This window comes from Pithys albifrons, chromosome 12 (genome assembly GCF_047495875.1).
Source record: "Pithys albifrons albifrons isolate INPA30051 chromosome 12, PitAlb_v1, whole genome shotgun sequence".
NCBI lineage: Eukaryota > Metazoa > Chordata > Aves > Passeriformes > Thamnophilidae > Pithys > Pithys albifrons.
The window spans coordinates 3475709-3495433 of record NC_092469.1 but is presented as its reverse complement, the minus strand read 5'-3'; the positions used below and the strand labels follow the sequence as shown (position 1 = coordinate 3495433).

Genomic DNA, 19725 nt, shown 5'->3' with positions numbered 1-19725 from the left:
AATAAGAAAACACGATTTTGTATTACTGAGCCTAGGCAACAAGAATACTCTGATATTAAACAAGGCATTTTGCATTTATATTCTTATCAAACCCCAAAGAAAATCAATATATTTCTGAACTTGAAACAATAACTGCTCTGAAATGCACTCTCTGCTGCTTCCCCATGGGGTTTGGCATTTCACACATTCATTGTAATGCGTAAAGGAAATAAGGGCATCCAATCTTGTGGATTAATCTCTCCATGAGCTGTAAACAATTAGATTAGTGTCTGGACCTTTTGGTGTCTTGCCAACTATCTATCGGCTGCTTTACAACAAACAACCCATATTTGGCTTTTAAGTACACTTCTCCTCAATGCTACTTGTAAAAGCCTTTTCCCAGGCAGTCAATCCAAGACAGATGCTAGAAAGATGAATGCACAGTGAGGAAAACAATGGCAAACATCCTCTGAAGGCAGCCCTGGCACAGTGGCCACATTCTTCAGCTTTTTCTTAAAAGAAATTATATTTAACACCAGGTGTGACAACCCAGCCTCATGCCCCCTTCAGCCATTAAAGCAACGTGTGGGCATTCTGTCTAGACTGCTCACGGTCTGATCTTGTGCTTTCTGCTTTTGGTGCATCCTCCAAGAAGCCAACAGCACATTTACAACTCAGGGGCAAGGCCCAGGGATCCACATTTGGAAATGTCCCTCAGCAGCACAGGCTCCCCAGGCTGCTAGCAGTGCAGGGAGGGTCCTTGAGGTACCTGAATACCGTTGCTCACCCAAAAATAAAATTTTACCATCTCTGGAAGGAATTCACAAACTGTTTTTGATATGCCTCCCGTTCTTTCTCACCCCTGGGTTCGTTGGCTCTTGGTTTCATCTCCAGGTCTTTGGATTTTGCATGTACTGAAGCAGCTACATCTCTACCATGAAAGCATCTCTAGTGGGCCTTCAGAGCAAGAGTAACACTGCTCAGCTTTTCACAGCTGGAAGGCAAGCAGGGCACCAGTGGGGGGCTTGAGGCAAGGAAGACCCACAGCCCCTTTAACAGGGGCAAGCAAGGTGTTCACCAAGAGGTGTGGGAAAGGACTGAAGTGACACAGTGCTGGCTGTGATGGGTAGGTGGCCATTTACACTCTGAGCAGAGGACAGACCCAGTTGGCTGCGAGGCTGAAGGACAAAATGAGCTGGCACAGGGAATAGCAGGGCAGGGGAGGTGACCAGGGAGATGAAAAAATCCCTTATTTTGAGAACAGCACTGGATTAAAACACATCAGACTGTGGCTTCAGCAGCCCAAGTGGCATCTCATCTCTGGGCACTCGTGACCATCTGGGCAGCCACCAAGCCCACTCAGGGCTAAGAGCTGACAGCTCTCAGCTCTGCCTCCTTCAGTTCATGAAAAGTAGGACAAACTGAGGACTTTTTTTAATGATTGAAACACCATGACCCTCAAACAGATGACAGGTCTGAAACAAGCCCTGCTATTTTCTACCGAGTCAAACTCTTGGGAGCAAAGCCTGATGGGGACACCTCACACTGTCATCCATTAGTATGAATCTTCTGCCACTAATGCATTTGCTTCTTTGCAAGGAGGCAACTTCCCTGCATTTCACAGCTAAGCAGCACAAGTTTTGTTTTCAACAATAACCATGATGCTGTTTTGTAGCCAGATGAAACAGAGTAAAAGTGTGAGGGCTGGTGCAGCAGCTGTGTGGGTTTCTGTTTCTGTTGCCATTACATCCTGGAGCCCTGGCCTTGGAACAGGGCTCTGTTGCACTCAGTGCTGCGTAACAGGAAAGCATAACCTGATAATTTGCCCCCCAAAAAGTGCAGAGAATAGTCTAGAAAATATTAATTCCTTGGCATCTAAAAAGAGACTCCCAGTTAATATTCTGGAAAAATTACTTTTTGAATAACTATTTATTCTCCTGTATATTGCAACAACAGACTGTATCTGACATTGTTTTCTAACACTGATTTTATTTGGAGGTACTGCTCACATTTTAAAATTGAGACACTCCTCCCCAGTAAGCACAGATGTGTGACACTGTCATTTGTGACTGTACTCCTGCCAAGAACATTGGATTCCAATTAATGGTTCATCTAAGGTAACAAAAAACAGCATGTCTAGGCAATAAGGAGTGTCAAGGGAACAAGAGAATTATTATGTAAACTGATTTCATTACTATGTAAGCAAAATAAAAGTTCAAATTAAGTGTACAGGAATATAAAATATAGATCTATTTTTGGAATAAGCAGGGAATTACGAAGTATGCAAATCCGCCTATCCCCCAGAAAAATGGCCATGCAAGACCAGAATTTGCAATATCCCCAGAACATCTCAGTCTAAGGATGAACAACTGCCTGCTCCTAAGCAACTCGGTGGCTAATGGACGTATATATTGCTTTTTCCATGGAAGAACTGCCATGTGTATCACACTGGATCTTCTTCCATAGACAATGGCTAACCAGGCAAAGCCACCAGAAGCAGAGGGAGCTCCAGGTCCACCTGACTGGGCCTGATCTTGGGTTTGTCTTTGGATCAGGACAGAAGAAAACCACAGGTGATGTCCTTGTGCTGTCTGGTCATCCCCCACAGGGCCATGACACCACCTGGAGATGCACAAACAGAGATGCCAGGGAAGCCTCCCCCCCCAGAGCCAGGGGCTGCAACACTTGGGTGGCATCACCCACACGTTTCCCCACACCAGCAATGGCAGCAAACCACAGCAGACACCACCAAACTCACACATACCTGCAAATACTGAACCATGGTAAAGGACTCATGTAGAGACTCAAACTAGTTTCTGGTACTTTTTCCCAGTTAAATCACTGCAGAACTTTTTGAGCCTGACAAACAGACTGTGCCAGTTGGAACACATCCAGTACAATGAAGTCCTAACCACTTCACCAAGCTAAGTGCAATCAGGTATTTAAATTAATCAGATTACTAAGATTACACTTAGATAATACAAAAGGAACACCAAAGTGAAATCTCAGCTTTCACTCTTCCCTACACTCCCACTGCATATACCCAACTTCTAATTAGCTCATTTACTGTAAAAAGATTGGAGCTGTGTGCAGCTAATAAAATGGAAGTCCCAAATTCCATTTCACTTGTCTCCTGGTCCCTTCTCTCTAAGCCCTTGCTTCACTTGCTGAGTGTTACTAATGAAGATTAGTTTATTCAATCTATCCTGCTTTTCCCCTGCAGTCTGAGCTCCCACAGTCACCTGAAGGAACTGCTGTCAGTCCTGCCTTTGAAATCAGCAGCAGGTTCCAGGAGAACATGCCCCAAGCACCACATATCACTCGTGGCATTTGCAAGTCAAAGCTTCCATTTCTGCAGGAGAATCTAATTATCTGCTGGAGCTTCTGGGACACAGCTCAAAGTTAATATTGGGGGAACAGAGGGCACACAATGTTTAACTGGCTATTTGACTTGAAACGTTTTCTTCTTTTCCTTGGTATATTATCAGGTGTAAGTTGATTAATACTTTTCCTGTTATTGCAGGGAATGAGGAAAAATCACCTGCCCCTTATTTGAGGCACTGCAGCCTGATGATTCAGACGGAGTTGAACCTCAATCCATCACTACAGGGGGGCTCCGAGCATAACTCCCCATGTCCCTTTTGCTTTCTCAGGTGTCACCAAGCTCCAGTGCTATCATACTGGAAATACTAAAACATTTTTTTCTCTTTTTCTAAAACCCAAAAAAGAGACAGCAAATGGTAAAAATCATCAAGTTGACAACTAAAATAAACCCGGAAGATGAGGAGAATATTTAGAGAATTCATAAGAAATGAGACACAGAACTGCAAAAGCTGCCAATAGCACTGTTTTAGAATGAGACAAATGAGAAGCATCATTTAAAATCTAAAGGACAGGTTTTCCTGTGACACACAGAAAGCATACACAGATGACAGTCTTAAATAAAAGGGCTTTTTCTTTTGTGATAAATACCAGTGTTAGTGAAAATTGCATTGCTAAAAACCTAAAGTATACCAGTGATACCTTACTTGTACATGTAATTGAAAGCACAACCCTATTGTTTTGGTTTTTCTCTCCTACTGCACCTAGAATGAATTGTTCAAAAACACAAAAACTCCACTATTTGCTGATAAAATTTCGGAAATATTTGGATAAAATATATTCAGGTAACAACTCTGTTAGCGCACAGAAACTTTTGCAACAAACTTCAACAAATCAAAGAAACATAAGCAAGTATCTCCATCAGATAAGAAATTAATCAGAACTAATGAAACCCAAACCAAGCAACTGAAAACCCCAAGTGCATGACTCTTTCTCAGTGGAGGAGGGAAAGGGAATGTCTGCACCACAGCATGGACACAGCACCTGAGCTTTCCCCCTCTTCTGCCTCTGCTCAGGTCTGAGTTTCCCTACGCACCCAAACTCCAGCATTTGTCCTCAAAGGGAAAAGCTCCTGGGAACTATCAGGACTTTCTGAACACAAGTAAGAAGCCACAGCAGGGTAAGAAGATCTCTTAGCCTAACTCTGGGAGGGATTTAACCACACAGAAGAATCCCAGCCTGTGGAAAACTGCCCTGGTTGGTGCTCAGCCCAGCAGATAACAGTAAGTGCTGCTCTGCAGGGAAATGCTGTAGAACCGAGTTTGCTCCCATCTGTTTCTCTCCCGACTCTGCCTGCTCAGTGGCTCACACCACCCTATGTCTCTGCTGTGCAGGAATTCAAAGAATCAAAAAGAAATTGATTCAAGGGGACCCCATGAAGCAGAAGGGTTTTTTTCCTAATCTTTTCGGAAGGTGTACAGTTTCTTGCCAGAATGAAACCTAAAGTTAAAATTAGTGAAATTTTACTCTTTGCTCATGTAAGTGCCTCCCATACAGGCTGTCTCATGTTTGCAGGTCCTGCAAAGCTACAGCAAAGCTTTGCAGGGTTATGGCCAAGTGAAGAAATTTGCATCACTAGGGCCCTACATAACAGCTTTAGGCTTCTTGGTAAATTCACCTCATCCTCTGCTTCTTAAAGGAAAAAAACATTAATGCATCATTAGCAATGCTAACCACAAAAAAATGAAATATTCTGCTTCAGTATAAAGTAGGATATATAAGGAAAATAATTTTTGCCAGAACAAGAAAGGGAACAAGATTATCCCTGTATTCTCTAGTAGGTTTGGGGACTTAAATCCCCAGAGAGTCATCTGGAACCTGGGAGATTTCTGTTAAAGCCAGACACTGGTTGTGCACCCCTCTAAGCAGCAGAGATGTTCTCCAAGCACACACAGTGATGGAAGGACATGGATAACTCCAAAGCAAACCTCTCACCTTAATTTGTTGGTGCAGAATAGCAAAGGAAGGATCAGCTTTTCATGAAAATTGAATTAACAAATTAAAATAAGGTAAATCTTATAATTTAGAAAAAACCAAACCAAAATGAAACTCTTAATTCATAAGATGCTAAAATCACAGTAGTTATTAACCCAACTTAAATTAACTGGCTTATTACTATAGAAAGTCATCAAATGTACTTAGCATTCTTTAGAGCCTTACAGTCAATTAATATAACATGAAATTGAATCAACTTAAGCACCTAGAGACACAGAACCTAGATTTAAATGAAAACTTCAGCCCCATCTACCTCAGGGTCTGAAAATTCGGGATCACCTACCACATCTTCTCCATTGCAACAGGCACCAACCCTCATTTATATCCTGTATCGAATTTACCCAGAAACAGCTGAAAGAATGTGAGGAAACCATCTCCATGATTAAATTTCAGAGCTGAAGCTGAGCCCAATGGGGTTTGCACCCTTTGAAGCTCTGTCTGACTGAGAGCCACGTTTTCTGAAGTGATTAGTACCACTGGGGCTGAGCTTTCAGAGCTGCTGAGTCGCAGTCGGGCCCTGGGAAGGAGCAGACGGAGTTTCAAAGGAGCGTTCGGCGCTCGCTTTCCCTGCGAGGAATTCCAGGGCACATGTGGGAGATGGGAATCCCCAAGGAGCCCCTGGCTGCTGAGTACTCTGACAACCAGGACCTTTCCTTACGTGTTTCAATGGGAAACGCTGGTAGTTACACTGTTTTGAACATCTTGTCCTAAAATAAGAGTTACCAAGACACATTTGTTTCTGGCCAAAACAGATTATTCTTTATCACAGCAAGAAAAAGGAAGGGAATTGTTGTATTTTCTAATATCCTAGAGGATGCTTTGCAGAAAATCTGCAAGCATTTTACAGTGTTTGTCAAGGAGGAAGAAAGTGCTTGTTCAACGCTGCATGTGAAAGCAGCTTACTGGAAAAGATGAAAACTTATTATTGCCAATTTTGAAAAAAGAAATCTTTGGCTACCAATGAATAACTAATCTAAGCTAACAATGTCTGGAAATAGTTTTTTTGGAACACACAAAGCTTTATGACGGATAAAAATTAGGAAATTAACGTTTATTGTATTATTTCAAATGTAACTGTTTACACTTGAGGAAAAAATAATGGAATAATATCCACTTGGAAAGTCTTTATTTTTAAAAAATCCTTTGTAATACTCCCAGAAATTCCCTCAGCCAAAAGCAAAGAAGTTGTTTTTAACCAGCTAGAAGAAAGAGCATGATACTACAGGCTTGGGCTCAGTGTCCAACAAACACCAAAATGGCTTTATGAAATTCCTTGTGAAGATCTCGCTAGGTGGTAAACATTTAAAAAGCACCACAAACCACTCCATGGTGTTCTTCAAAATGTGTTTTCTCATGAAACAAAGAGGCACAGATAACAACATTTCCCCCTTTCAATACAGACACATCTCACACCCTCAGGAAAGGGGCCCAGTTGCTCACGTTTGGACTCCCTTGTCCCCTGAGCCCCAGGTCCCTCCGTGCCTCCCATCAGGGCCTCAGACCTGCAGAAGCTTCGTGAGGTTCAGTCCATCAAGAGGCTTCTGATGAGTGTCTTCCACCCCCAGGTGCTCCAGAGCTCAGCACCTCCCCTCAGTCCCACAACCCAACAGAAGGCACTCAGCAATAGGACAAGGGGGCACGATGGGCTCAAGCTCTGCCAGGGGAAATTGAAGTTGGAGATGAGAAAAAACTTCTTTGCAGAGAGAGTGCTCAGGGATTGGAATGGGCTGCCCAGAGAGGGGGTGGATTCCCCATCCCTGGAGGTTTTTAAAGTGAGCTTGGCCGTGGCACTGAGTGCCATGATCTGGTAAAGGGACTGGAGTTGGACCAAGGGTTGGACTTGATGATCTTGGAGGTCCTTTCCAACCCCATCAATTCCAGGATTCTGTGATTCTCAGGTGCCTCGTGGTTTGGGTCAGGGAGAAGGGACAGGACTCGCAGAGGTGACATCAATGCTGCAGAGGGAGTGCTCTTCTGCAGAACCCAGAATTTGGAATTTTCCAAACTAAGGTGATGCCATACACCCACCCATGTGCACGTTTATATGCAAATACAGAACATTAGCTATTTGCTCATGGGCTTTCATACATGCTCCCTCCATATTCAAGAAATTTGCTGTGTTTAGGATTAAATTCTGAAAGCAATTTAGCCATGCAAACATGTTGCATGTCTACACAAAAAAATTTTAATATTTGCAGGTATAAATTCCTACATAGAGCTCTGGCACTTTTACACACAGTAGGTATGAAACTGGAGAGACATTCACTTGACAATACAATCACTATATCCATTTTTATCTATAACAGATTGGTCTTTCAAAACTGTGGATTTATCAGCTAGCCTTCAAAAAATGTCCCCTAAACTGAATATACCCCAAAATAATATACCAGATAAGTAACAATTATGAGTTCTTTCATATGAAAATAAGTATTAGTTTCAAAAAATGATTCTATAGCACACTCTGATGATTCTAGTATGGCACTCTACTGAAATCTGCTGAGAGATGGAGGGTGTACAGAGCCCATTGCTTTAGACTCACACAAAACCAGCCCTAGAAATCTCCTCTGACATTAAGGGCCTTGCTCTAACCCTCAAAGCATACAGTTTTTTAAGTAAAACCCAAGCACAGTACTTTGCACTCTGAGAGTTCTTCTCACCTGTTCCTGAAGTTTAGTTCTCTCTTTACCCTACCAAGGCTTGAACATACACTCCAGTTTTTTCAGTCCACCAAATTCAGAAAGGTTATTCATCAGTGAAAACAATCTAAGCAAAGGCATGCAACAGCAGGGGCCTGGATTTTTAAATCCATGAACTCTCCAAGTAATCACAATTGTGCTTTGCTGAATGTCTCCACATATACACAGGCAGAATGCACTTGGGAGGGACAGAGGGGCAAACCTCCATCCTTTCTGGATCAGCTACTGCAGAAACCCTCAGATCAGAATAGGGCTGCTTTTGATTTTTGTTTCATTCTTACTACATCTCAGTTTATGAGCTGATGCTAATACATTGTTATCACAATACTGTGTCTCTACAACAATCACACTGTGAATGTAATGAGTACCCTCAAGTGTTACACAGTTTCTTCCCTGCCTACGAAAGTGAACCAGCAACAGTAGCTGTTCACCCAACATGAATAAGCTCCAAAATATGCTTAAGCCTTACCTATAAAGTTCTTAGTTTCTTTTGCAGCTTGTTGTAAAATAACAGCTTACATATGAGAGAAGACAAATGATTCACTTTTGTCCTGTGTTACTGAAAACCCTTAAACACTTAGCCTCAATTAAGCACAGCCTAACACAGAGAAAATCCTTCTGAAATCTTTCTGAAGCTGCTGTAAACGTCCTTTCTTTATTGAAACCTTAAGTTCAATTCCCCTTAGAGACTTATATTTCTTTAGTTATCATTGCAAACACATTGCCATTAATTGGTTACAGAATTTTACCTATTCTGCTTTCATGAATCAGCAAGTTAACTCAAGGAAAAAGGCAATCATTCTGTGTTTTCTGCAGAAACTCAGAATACAAGAGGCTATGCTTTCACATTTGCAAAAACTGGAAGACTTGAGGGATTTTTTTTCTTTCTATTCTCATCCCAGGACAATTCATCTACAGTGGCATCCATGTTGACACTGGATATCAAAGTTAAACAGAGGGATATGAACCAGCTCATTTCCATCTGACCCAGCCATCAGGACTTGCTGCCCAGGTGCAGCAGTGGATCCTGCAGCTGTCTCACAACTGGAACTGAGCAAGGTTCAGGTAGACTGAGATGCTCTGTCACAGCATAAGGGATGCTTGAATGGTACCTCTTGGAGCAGTGACTCACAGAGGAACAACAAGATGTGTGTAGAAATCAGATTACAGATGCCCAAAGGGCAGCAGCAGTTGACTTCTCCCCATAAGCAATTTATGTATTAATGAACTAATAGACTTCCTTAAAGCAAACTGCATAAAGCACCACATCTTAAAAAAAAAAGAGACTTAAATGCACGTCTGCTCCACCTCTGAGAAGATGCAACTGGGTAACCACGCACACAGTCCAGGAAATGCTGACTGAATTGCAAGGGGTTAATCTGCAGGGGAGCTGAGAAGGGACCAGCACTAACCTCTGGGTAGCCTCCAACGTCATGCACATCGATTCCAAGTAGATGTCCAAGTCCGTGTGGCATAAATATTGCACCCAGATGAACCTTCACCATGTCATCCACATTGCCTTTCAGAATGCCAATTTTAGTCAACTCCTCCAGATGGACTCTGTCAGCCAGACGGTGCATATCAGGCCAGGAGACCCCTTGGAGAGCAGAAACAAGCAGCTGAGTTAACTATTGCTGAAAGTTTTTAACAACGACTTTCAAAAAACAGATACAACACGTGCCCTCTGTTCATATGAGAAACAAAGGTGGAAAGAGCAACTGCATTAGCACAAAACCACTTGAACAAGACAAAACAATTTCAGCATGCCTGAAAAGTACAGAAAACTATGAACAAGAGAAACAGCAGCACCTTATAGTCCAGACCCACATGAAAAAAAAGTTAAGACACTGTGTCTAAGCACATCTATACAGATGTGACTGTGTCAGTGAGTCTTCCATAAGAATATTATCTGCAGAATGCAGTTATTTAAAATGCAGAGCAGGAAATATTACTCTCCTATTATTTTCAGTAACGATCATACTAATTTAGAACATTTGAAGTGGACAGAACTTCTCTACATACACCAAAGATTTAAAGCCCACATCGTCCTGGCAGAGACACTCTCCAGAAATTAATGATTCCCTTGTGTTAATGGGCTGTGTTAAACACAACTCCTCTAATACGTGTACTAAAACAGCATTACAAAATACTGTTGGTTCACTAGAGACAGAGTGCCAGGATACATTAGATTGCTATTATTTTGGTATAGGATACAATTTTGTTTGACAAACTGCTGGGGGGAGGAGGGAGGAAGAAAGCAGCTCTTTTGTTAGTAACACAGTGCTGTCTTAATTAGTTCACCATGGCTTTGAGTCATCATCAACAGAGCAGTTGCAGAGTCAAGACAACTAGGGCTAAGGTACAGTAGAAGAATATTTTCCTTGTTCAATTCTGGCATGATTAAGCAAATAAGAAATGAGCAATTCTTAAAGCCAAACCCCCATCAAGTTCCATTTGCTTTAATCCAGTTAAACACATGGCTCTAGGGTCTTGTGAACGCAAATGTCATATCTTAATTACATTAGCACTTTCTGCTGAAAGTGCTGAGGCTTCAAAGTCTGAACTAAAATCATCCTATGGGAGTGCTTAAATAAAACTCAGCCATCCTTTATGGCTCTGACACAAAAACCAGAACCAAAGGGAATGGCAAGTGGCTGCTCTGTGCTGCACACAGGAACCTGCACACCTTCACTGCCCCGGGCTGGGCATCAGCTCGGAGTGTCAGGCAGGGAGCAGGCAGCCTCCCTCCCCACCAGAGCACTCAGGATCAAACCTTTAGCCTGCTGCCTGCAGGCCTGTGCCTGCCAAGCCAGGCCACAGGGCAGAGGACGGGCTGGACAAACCCTCCAGTGCTGCTTCCCCACAACGGCCAACAGTGCCCAAGTGAGTGATGCTCCCCCACAAAACGTGTGCAGTCTTCCTGTTCAAGATGAGCTGTTTTTGTGGTTTGCCTACTTTAAAAAGGAATTCAGATTTTTTCATTTAGTAAGAAGCAATAAAACTATAACCAGTTGTTCTTTGACAACCGTGTTCAACATAACTGTATTTTACAATAATTGATCTCTTGGAATGTTGATTGCACTGCAATTTTCACCTCTCCAGATTCACCTCTGTTTCACAGGTCTCTCACATTAGGCTCCAATCTATGATAAATTGAAATCATTACAATCTATCACCTCAATATTACGGGCATCACACTGGAAGTATTACTGAATCATTGTTTTCCTGTTTATTTTATAGTTGTGAGAATACAGAATTCCTGTGTCTATGTCCAAGTTCAGCTTCTGCACTTTGCAGTCAACTCTAACTGCTCTAAAAGTCTTTAATCTCCCCTCTGAGGACACTAGATGTTCTGTTGAGATCTCCCCCATGATTTCTTAGCTGAGTGCTACTACAAGTCATCTATTTTCATCCCCATAACTGCAAAGCCACACGTAACATCTGACCCTGGTCAACTGTTTGAAGCCTCACCCTCTCTTGATATAAATGAAGGTCAGAACTCCATGGCTGTAAGACAAAACACAACCATATCCCGGATGCTCTGAATCAAGTTAAGATGAGGTGCCTGAGAAAACTGGAGATGAGGTGCCAGTTGTTTGCAGCACAACTTCCCTCTGCAGCTCTGCCGGTTCTCTTGGTCTCAGTCCAAATCCACAGACTTAAAGAGACAGAGCCACCTTTATCAAACCTGGGAAGAGATACAGCTAAGGAGATACAAAACTCAAACTGATCAGAAATAAAACCACCAAACCCATGTATCCATTTGTCTGCAGATGTTTAACAGAGCAAATGAATGATGCTACTGCCCTCACTGAAAAGACTGACATGATTGTAAATCCTGAGTATTTCTGGGCACTGAACAAAACCATTTAGAGTCCCTTCTTCCCTCACCTTTACTTCTTTCTTTTTTCTCATTGACATAAAGTGTAACTATTTCCCCTCTCCTCCTGCTGCCCAGAACTCTGCATTCTCCATCTGTTTTGGCTTTTATATCTTATCTGTTTCACTAGAGACTAAGGACAACAAAAACCACTACTGTGATATAAATAATGAGGCTGGCTGGAAAATCTGCAGCTTTGGAGTCTCTCTTGAACTAGGGCAGTGCTGCAGGCAGAGCCCAGCAAAACGACTCTGGTCCCTCTTCATCATCCTGCCAGTGCCATCAGCTCCAGCTCTGTCCCGAATGCTGCCCGAGCTGCAGATGGCACCAGGGAAATTCAGCTTCTGCTGCAGGCACCTGCTAAATAACACCAGGCTTGGTTTACAAGCACACAGGTGTTCAAATAGGCTTGACCAAAAAGCAAAGTTTATAGACAGATTGCATTTTTTGTTCTGTATTCTGGCTCCATGTTTTATTCAATTATGACTATGGTGTGGCAGCACTAGCCACTCCCCTCCAAGACACTTAACCTACAAACCCTGTCTAACACACTCACACACAGACTGTTACTTGTGTGCTAAGACAAAATATCCTCAAGGATGTTTTTGAGCTGACCAGAGACAGTGAATTAAGTAGAGTGACTTTTCTGGTCTTTACTTTAAAAATGGTGATAACCTTGTTTTGCTTGATGTGAGAGGATTCCCATCATGCTACAAATAAACTTTAATAAAAACATACAAACAGGTTTCCCCCCCTTTTTTGAAACAGGTAATTTGAGAGAGAAAGAGGATCTAAATGGGAATCTTCAAATATTTCCCTTTACCCTTACGATTTAAAAACATTAATTTTGTGAAGAGAAATAACTACTTTACAGTAATGAGACAACTACTTAAAAGTACAGAACAAAATATACTGAAACAGGGAGCCATCATAATTCAAGAAAGGTCTCTTAGTCCATGTTATACAAAAATACACGAATATATTGTATACATTTAAACAGAGTAAGCAGAAATATATATAACTCCTTTAAAGTTATTCTTCTTTCTGAAGTTATTTTAAACCTAAAATTGTATTAGTTTTATCTGGCAATTGGAATCTTTATAATACAATGGCTTGTGCAAGTCCAGCTGACTCTGAGACTGAGTGGCAAGTCTGCACTCAAGTGTCATTCAGTTAACTAGTAATTACACTTAAAGAGCAGAAGTCCTTAAATTCTGCTAATCTAATTTTCCTTTGTAGACACTGAACTTTCAGTAATTGCAAAAAGTGGAGAAAGAAGGAAAAAAATAAACAGAGTTGATAGCTGATCAAGCTGATAACTCAATTAGGAAAGCCACGAACAGAACTTTTTGGTACTCTCACATGTTTGCAACTCGGCAATGTGGACCTGCAGAGAGAACATGAGAGTCCCTCTGTTAGAGCCCAGAGACACCTACACTGTGCTCAGCTGTCTGTGCACACACCCATGTGAGGAGACTTTACCATGCTAAAGAAAACAATAATAAGAAAGACTCTGTGTGGGCAGCCAGGAACAATCTGCCCAACAGATTGCAGACTTGCAGATGTGAAAAAACACACCAGCCAAACAATACTGAATGAACATGATCTTGTATAGAGAATCCTTAGTGCATGGAGGCTACTTGATGTTCACGCACTTCAGAGTTTGGATCACTGGTGCTGAGCTCTGTGCAAGCTGAGGCAGCAGAAGGCAAACACTGTATTAGCATTCATGGAGGGAGAAAAGGCAGTTAAAAACCAACTAAAACCCACAAGAAACAACTTCCACACAAGAGGCTCTACCATTAGCTATGTGAGTTACTGCAGTATAGAATCATAGAATGGATTGGGTTGGAAAAGACCTCCAAGATCATCAAGTCCAACCCTTGGTCCAACTCCAGTCCTTTTACCAGATCAGGGCACTCTGTGCCACGGCCAATCTCAGTTTAAAAACCTCCAGGGATGGGGAATCCACCCCCTCTCTGGGCAGCCCATTCCAATGCCTGAGCACTCTCTCTGCAAAGAATTTTTTTCTGATCTCTGACTTAAATTTCCCCTGGCAGAGCTTGAGCCCGTGCCCCCAGTAGGTGACTTTTCCAACACCAGCCAGCACTGAAGTGCCACCACCAATCACCTCACTAGGATGTTTTATTCATGTATTATTCAGGACTACTATTTTTAAGCTTTGGTGAAGTTTATCATTGTTGCAGACATATTTTTTGTCTGTAAAGGTTTATGATAGTTGCAGATATGCCTTTTGTGTAAAAAGGTTAGTTACATTATTATCTTTAAGCCCAATTATAAACCAATTATAGTCCACTGAGAGATGAGGTTTAAAAAGCTAGATTGGAGGGTCCTTGGACTTTGGCAGCTTGTACCAAAAGAGTCTGTACTCAGGAAAAATCTGCTGATGAGGTGTCTGCTCCCTCCTTCATTCTCTGGCCAGTGAGATCCTGGGTAATACAGGTCACTGAGCCCGCAAGAGCTCCCCAGGAAAGCTTCGTTACCAAGGCTGGGATTTGTCACCTGCCATGCAGCTTCTGCTTGGAGAGACCAGGACAAAAAACACCTTTTGCAGCAACCAAAGCACTTGAAACTCCTTGAGATATAAAGTGAATGAGCCACACAGCAATGACCAGACAGTGGAGATGTCTGATAATGAAACACAGAAGATCACAGAAAACATAAAACTAGGGAGGTTATTCATTTTCAGACACCATTCAATCAGTATAGCAGAGGTTTGCAGAGGTGTGAGATGCCATTTAAAAATGGCAAACTTAATGCATTAAATTTGCTAAAAGAGTTCTGTTGAAAGTTCTATCCATCAACCCAAATGGTTTCTGATACTCTTAGAAAAGAAAAAAATAAAATTAATATCATTTTGCTTCCTAAAATATTATTTCCTCTCTAATTGTCCATTTGCCAAACCCACAATATTTCAGATAAAACACCACATTTTAGGGACTCAGAAACATCATATAAGGATCTCTTCAATAACCTATGACCTCTTTGGTCACACTATCAATGGAGGAGATTTTTGTTCCCCTCCAACTCCCCAAAAAAGAAAGAAATGCTTCTAGTGAAACCAGAAATCACAAGCATCCCTATCTTTTAACAAACACACCATAACATTTTAAACAGTAGAATTAAAAAGATGAGTTGCTACAATACATCACACTATAAACTGTTCCTCATTGCTGTTAACTTACTGGTATTTTCATTCCAGTGATTATTTTCTGATGTTTTATTAGAACCCATTTGAGAACATAAAGTAGAAACAGCACACAAAAGTAATTTGAAATTACTGCATGGTATTTAGCCATTTTGGTCAGAAAGTACTGTGAAAAGGCCTAACAGGATTTTTTTTGGCCACTACTTAGGGTACTTTGTGGTTGTAATGTGACAATGATTAAACCACAAATGATTTAACAGGGTTTTTCAGTTGTTGTAGGGTGGGGGATTTTTTTGCCAGCACAGATGTCACAATCTTACTAAAAAAACGAGTATGGCAAGGTTGTAGTAACTTCTCCCCAAATTGTGCTAAGGTTAAGTTACATTTAATTTCTGAGTGTCCACAGACAAGGGCAAAAGGCCCAATGTCCCCTGGCAGTGCCACTGAAATGCAGACAGAACACATAATCCCAGTCCAGCCAGTCCAACCCACTGGAACAGATTAAAATCTGCCAACTGGCAGTGACCATATCAGACATAAAACAATAGGTCTTTAAAAATTCCAATCAAACCCAGTTTAAAAAACAAAACAAAACAACATTTAAATACTAAAACCAATTATTTCTTCCCTCTTCACTTGGGTGCTAGAGAAACATTTGTCATATTTGTGATTTCCGTGCTTTCCTCTTGGGCCACTGCATGAAATACTCAATAGTTGCTCAGTTTTTGAGCTCGGTTTCGTGCAGCACCAAGAAAGGCAACTCAGCCATGGGGCAAGAAACCCAAATGCTGTACTCAAACATGGCAATGTCTGGGCAACAGTGCAGCAGTTCAGAGCTGGAGAAGAGGAGGCTCAGAGGTGACCTCAGCACTGTCTGGAACTGCCTGAAGGGAAGTTCTGGCCAGGTGGGGGTTGGTCTCTTCTCCCAGGCACTCAGTAATAGGACAAGGGGGCACGATGGGCTCAGGCTCTGCCAGGGGAAATTGAAGTTGGAGAGCAGAAAAAAATCCTTTGCAGAGAGAGTGCTCAGGCATTGGAATGGGCTGCCCAGAGAGGGGGTGGATTCCCCATCCCTGGAGGTGTTTAAGGTGAGACTGGCCGTGGCACTGAGTGCCATGATCTGGTAATCAAAGTGGGGTTGGATTAAGAGTTGGACTTGATGATCTCAGAGGTCTCTTCCAACCCAATTGAGTCTATGATTCTATTCTATGATATACTGTGTAGGGAACTACCTCTAGGCTCATGGGGTCAGCCCTAGATGGCTGCAAGGTGCCTAAAGCAGGGATGCAATTTTAGACCCTATTTTACAGCAGTGGCGTGGCTGTGACTGGCCACCATATGATGAGCAGAGCCTGTTAACTTTCCCGTCCCAAGAGGGAACTGTATGGAACTTGCCGCTGTGTCACACCCACAAATACCCACAGTTCAGACTGCAGGGATTCCCAGACCTGACCCTGCCCTGTGCCTTGAGCTCCAGTGCCACAACTCCAAACCAGGCTGCACTCCTTCAAAAGCCACTCCTCTATTCCCCAGCCACATGCTGGACTCCTGGCAGGAGGGAGAGTTACTGAAGGGAAACAGAGATTACTGCCCATCACCTCTGAAACTCGGACTCCTCTCCATAAGGTTGAGCAGCACTGTGCTTTTCAGGTGTACCACGACATTTCTTTTGCATCAGTATGATGCAACTTTCAGCAGTAAATCCATCCTCCCCAGCAGAAACCCTGCACAAGCTGAGCTGTCACACATCAGAGGCAACAACAGGGTAACAGTCTGCCACAGAGACATTAAGAAAAGCAACATGAATAGGTGCAGACATGGAGCAGAGGAGGGATTCTTTCCCTGTCTGGATGCAGCACTGGGATCAAGCAGTGCTGGCAGACACTGTGGATTTTACCTATTTCTTCCTTCCACATGGATGTATGCTGAAAAGAAGAGGAGAAAGATTGGAGGAATGAGGGAAGTGCTTGGAAGGAATGATTGCAGTATGGAAACTTATCAATCCCTGAAGCTCAGAAAAGACTGTTAAGATAAGATTCAGGGCAAACAGCATAATCTATGTCTAGCAGCTTTGCACTCTGACAGCTCCAGCTGATGCAGTGTCAAGATGGAAGGACTTGTGAACTTTGCACTTCAAGTCATACTACAATGTATAACAAGCACATTTCCTGAACACTGAGCTGGGAGAAAATCTGTGCACATCAGAGCAGATACAGGCAGCTTATTCCTTCAAAGTCACTGTTAAAACCAGAATTGTGCAATTTAATGATTTTACATGCTACAATTAAGAGAAAAAGATTAAAAGAAGAAAAAAAAAGAAAAAAGCCTGAAACCAAAACCCATTAGCTACAGAAAGGCTAAAAAACCTAGAGGCAATTTAGGCTGAGTCTGTAAAGATGTCTAAATGTATCTGCCTTGTGCAAGCCACATCTTTGAGGAACCCCTGAAAGTAGTGACAAAACCATGTTCAGCTGTGCTGGGGAGCTGCAGGTTTGCCCCAAATGCTGCTCAGAATTCTTCCCATGAGAGGGACTGCAGGGCAGAAGGGCCCAGCTGTTCCAAGTGCCTGTTTCCATCCACTTGGAAGCAGCTCAGGCTGTTCCAGGCTCCCCAAGGCTGCAGCGGTCACTGTATGCAGGGGTCAGCTCCTGTGTGTCACTGCAGCTCCCAGAAGGTTTGCAGCCAAAAATCCTGCATTTCAACACACTGCTGCTGCCACTGAAGGGCTGCAGGATCTGCTGGATTTGGCAGAAAATACTGCCTTTTCTTTCACCTCTTGCTGTAGGTTACTGCTGTTCTGGGCACTGTTTGGTTACACGACCAACTGTGAGAGCTCCAGAATCAATGACACCATTTTTATTTGGTATCTCACAAGAATCAAGAAGTTCAACTTGCTTGTCAGTACTCAGTGCATCCTTTAGTACCTACAGCTTTTATTTTCTAAGCAGTAGCAGTGCTTTAACCAATTTATACTGGCAAAACCAGGATGAACTTATCCCAGAGAGCTGCACTATCTTTGCTGGATCAGTCTGGGAGAGTCAGGATTGAAAGGGAAACTTATTTATGAACATTCATGCCAGCAAGAAACATACAGGCAACTCCATTCAATAGAGAGAGGGTACACTACAAATAGCTTTTCAAAACATACATTAACAAGATTTACTTTCCAATCTGTCTTTTAACACAATAACACATTCTGAACTGCAAGGGGGGAAAAAATAATACTGCCATGTCATTCAGCAAGATTTGTGAATATCAAGTACTGGTTACAACATGCCCTGAAAGCATTTGTTCTTCAGAGGAATTGGTATAAAATCTTCAACTTCTGTCATTAATGTTTTATTTCTGAGAATAATTTTTGCCTAAAATAGGACAATCTGAATGGGAATAGTTCATATGGGAACTTTGAAATTACACAAACTGTAAAATAGATTGTGCTCTCACACCCTTCCCTGTTGTGCTATTGTCAAAAATTCCAGTTTACAGTCCAGTTTCCTTCTAAAAATTCATCAAAATCAGCTACTGTTTTTATACAGCACCACAGAGAAGCATGTCCACATGGTCTTCTACCAAGCACAGTTCCGGACCACATAAAATAAAACTCAAATTACTTCCATGCAAAAAACACCCACTGCATCTGAATAAGAACTGTGCCTGTACTTAACTTGGAATGAATAAATACTAATAAAAGTTAGAGTTATTTTCTTTAGGTATAATAAATGTCAATCCTAGTTGGATACTGTAACAATTACTCTAAAGCAATATATTCAAAACAAAAATAATTGGAATTCCATGGAAGTTACAGAACTGTCACGGTCAAAGAGAAGCAGGAATCTGTGAAGCTGCAAATTTTGAATTTGCACAGGTTCCTACACACAACTCTGCTCAACTTCATAACAGAAACAACTGCTGGGAATATGATCTGCAATGTCAAATAGGTGTCCTAGCTATTAGTTTTCAATTAAACAGTTCTCTAATTGAGTGATTCTAATCCTTGGTCTCAGTACTATCCTACCAGAGCTGAACTCTCCACTAATCTTTCTTTAAGAGAGGCATTTTATTAGAAACTAGAATAAGGAATCATATTGCTACTTTGAATTCAAATCCCAGCATTTTCTGTTGTCTCAACCAGGTTATCTACCTGGAGGGAAGTTCTGGCCAGGTGAGGGTTGGTCTCTTCTCCCAGGCACTCAGCAATAGGACAAGGGGGCACGATGGGCTCAAGCTCTGCCAGGGGAGATTGGAGAGCAGAAAAAATTCTTTGCAGAGAGAGTGGTCAGGCATTGGAATGGGCTGCCCAGAGAGGGGGTGGATTCCCCATCCCTGAAGGTTTTTCAGCTGAGCTTGGCCGTGGCACTGAGTGCCATGATCTGGTCGAGGGACTGGACTTGGCCCAAGGGTTGGACTTGATGATCTCAGAGGTCTTTTCCAACCCAATTGATTCTATGATTCCATGATCTGCAAAACAAGTACTGGGGGTCACTGAACCTGCCTCCTCTTGACAGTCCCACTGAAAGAACTGTGCCTCAATATTGAGGTACCAGAGGAGAACACACCACCCAAAGTTCACATTTTGATGTTCAAAATACAGACCATTCACCCTCTAAGGTCCCTGGGCTTCCCCC

At 42.3% G+C, this 19725-nt stretch overlaps 1 protein-coding gene across 1 annotated transcript in view; it reads right to left on the bottom strand.

Moving 5' to 3' along the window:
• The window catches only part of PEPD (peptidase D), a 153042-nt gene that overhangs the window by 10742 nt on the left and 122575 nt on the right, over window positions 1-19725 (bottom strand). The window contains exon 13 of the mRNA XM_071567681.1: window positions 9464-9648. Within this exon, the coding sequence (XP_071423782.1) occupies window positions 9464-9648 (185 nt within the window). The remainder of the gene's footprint in view (window positions 1-9463; window positions 9649-19725) is intronic.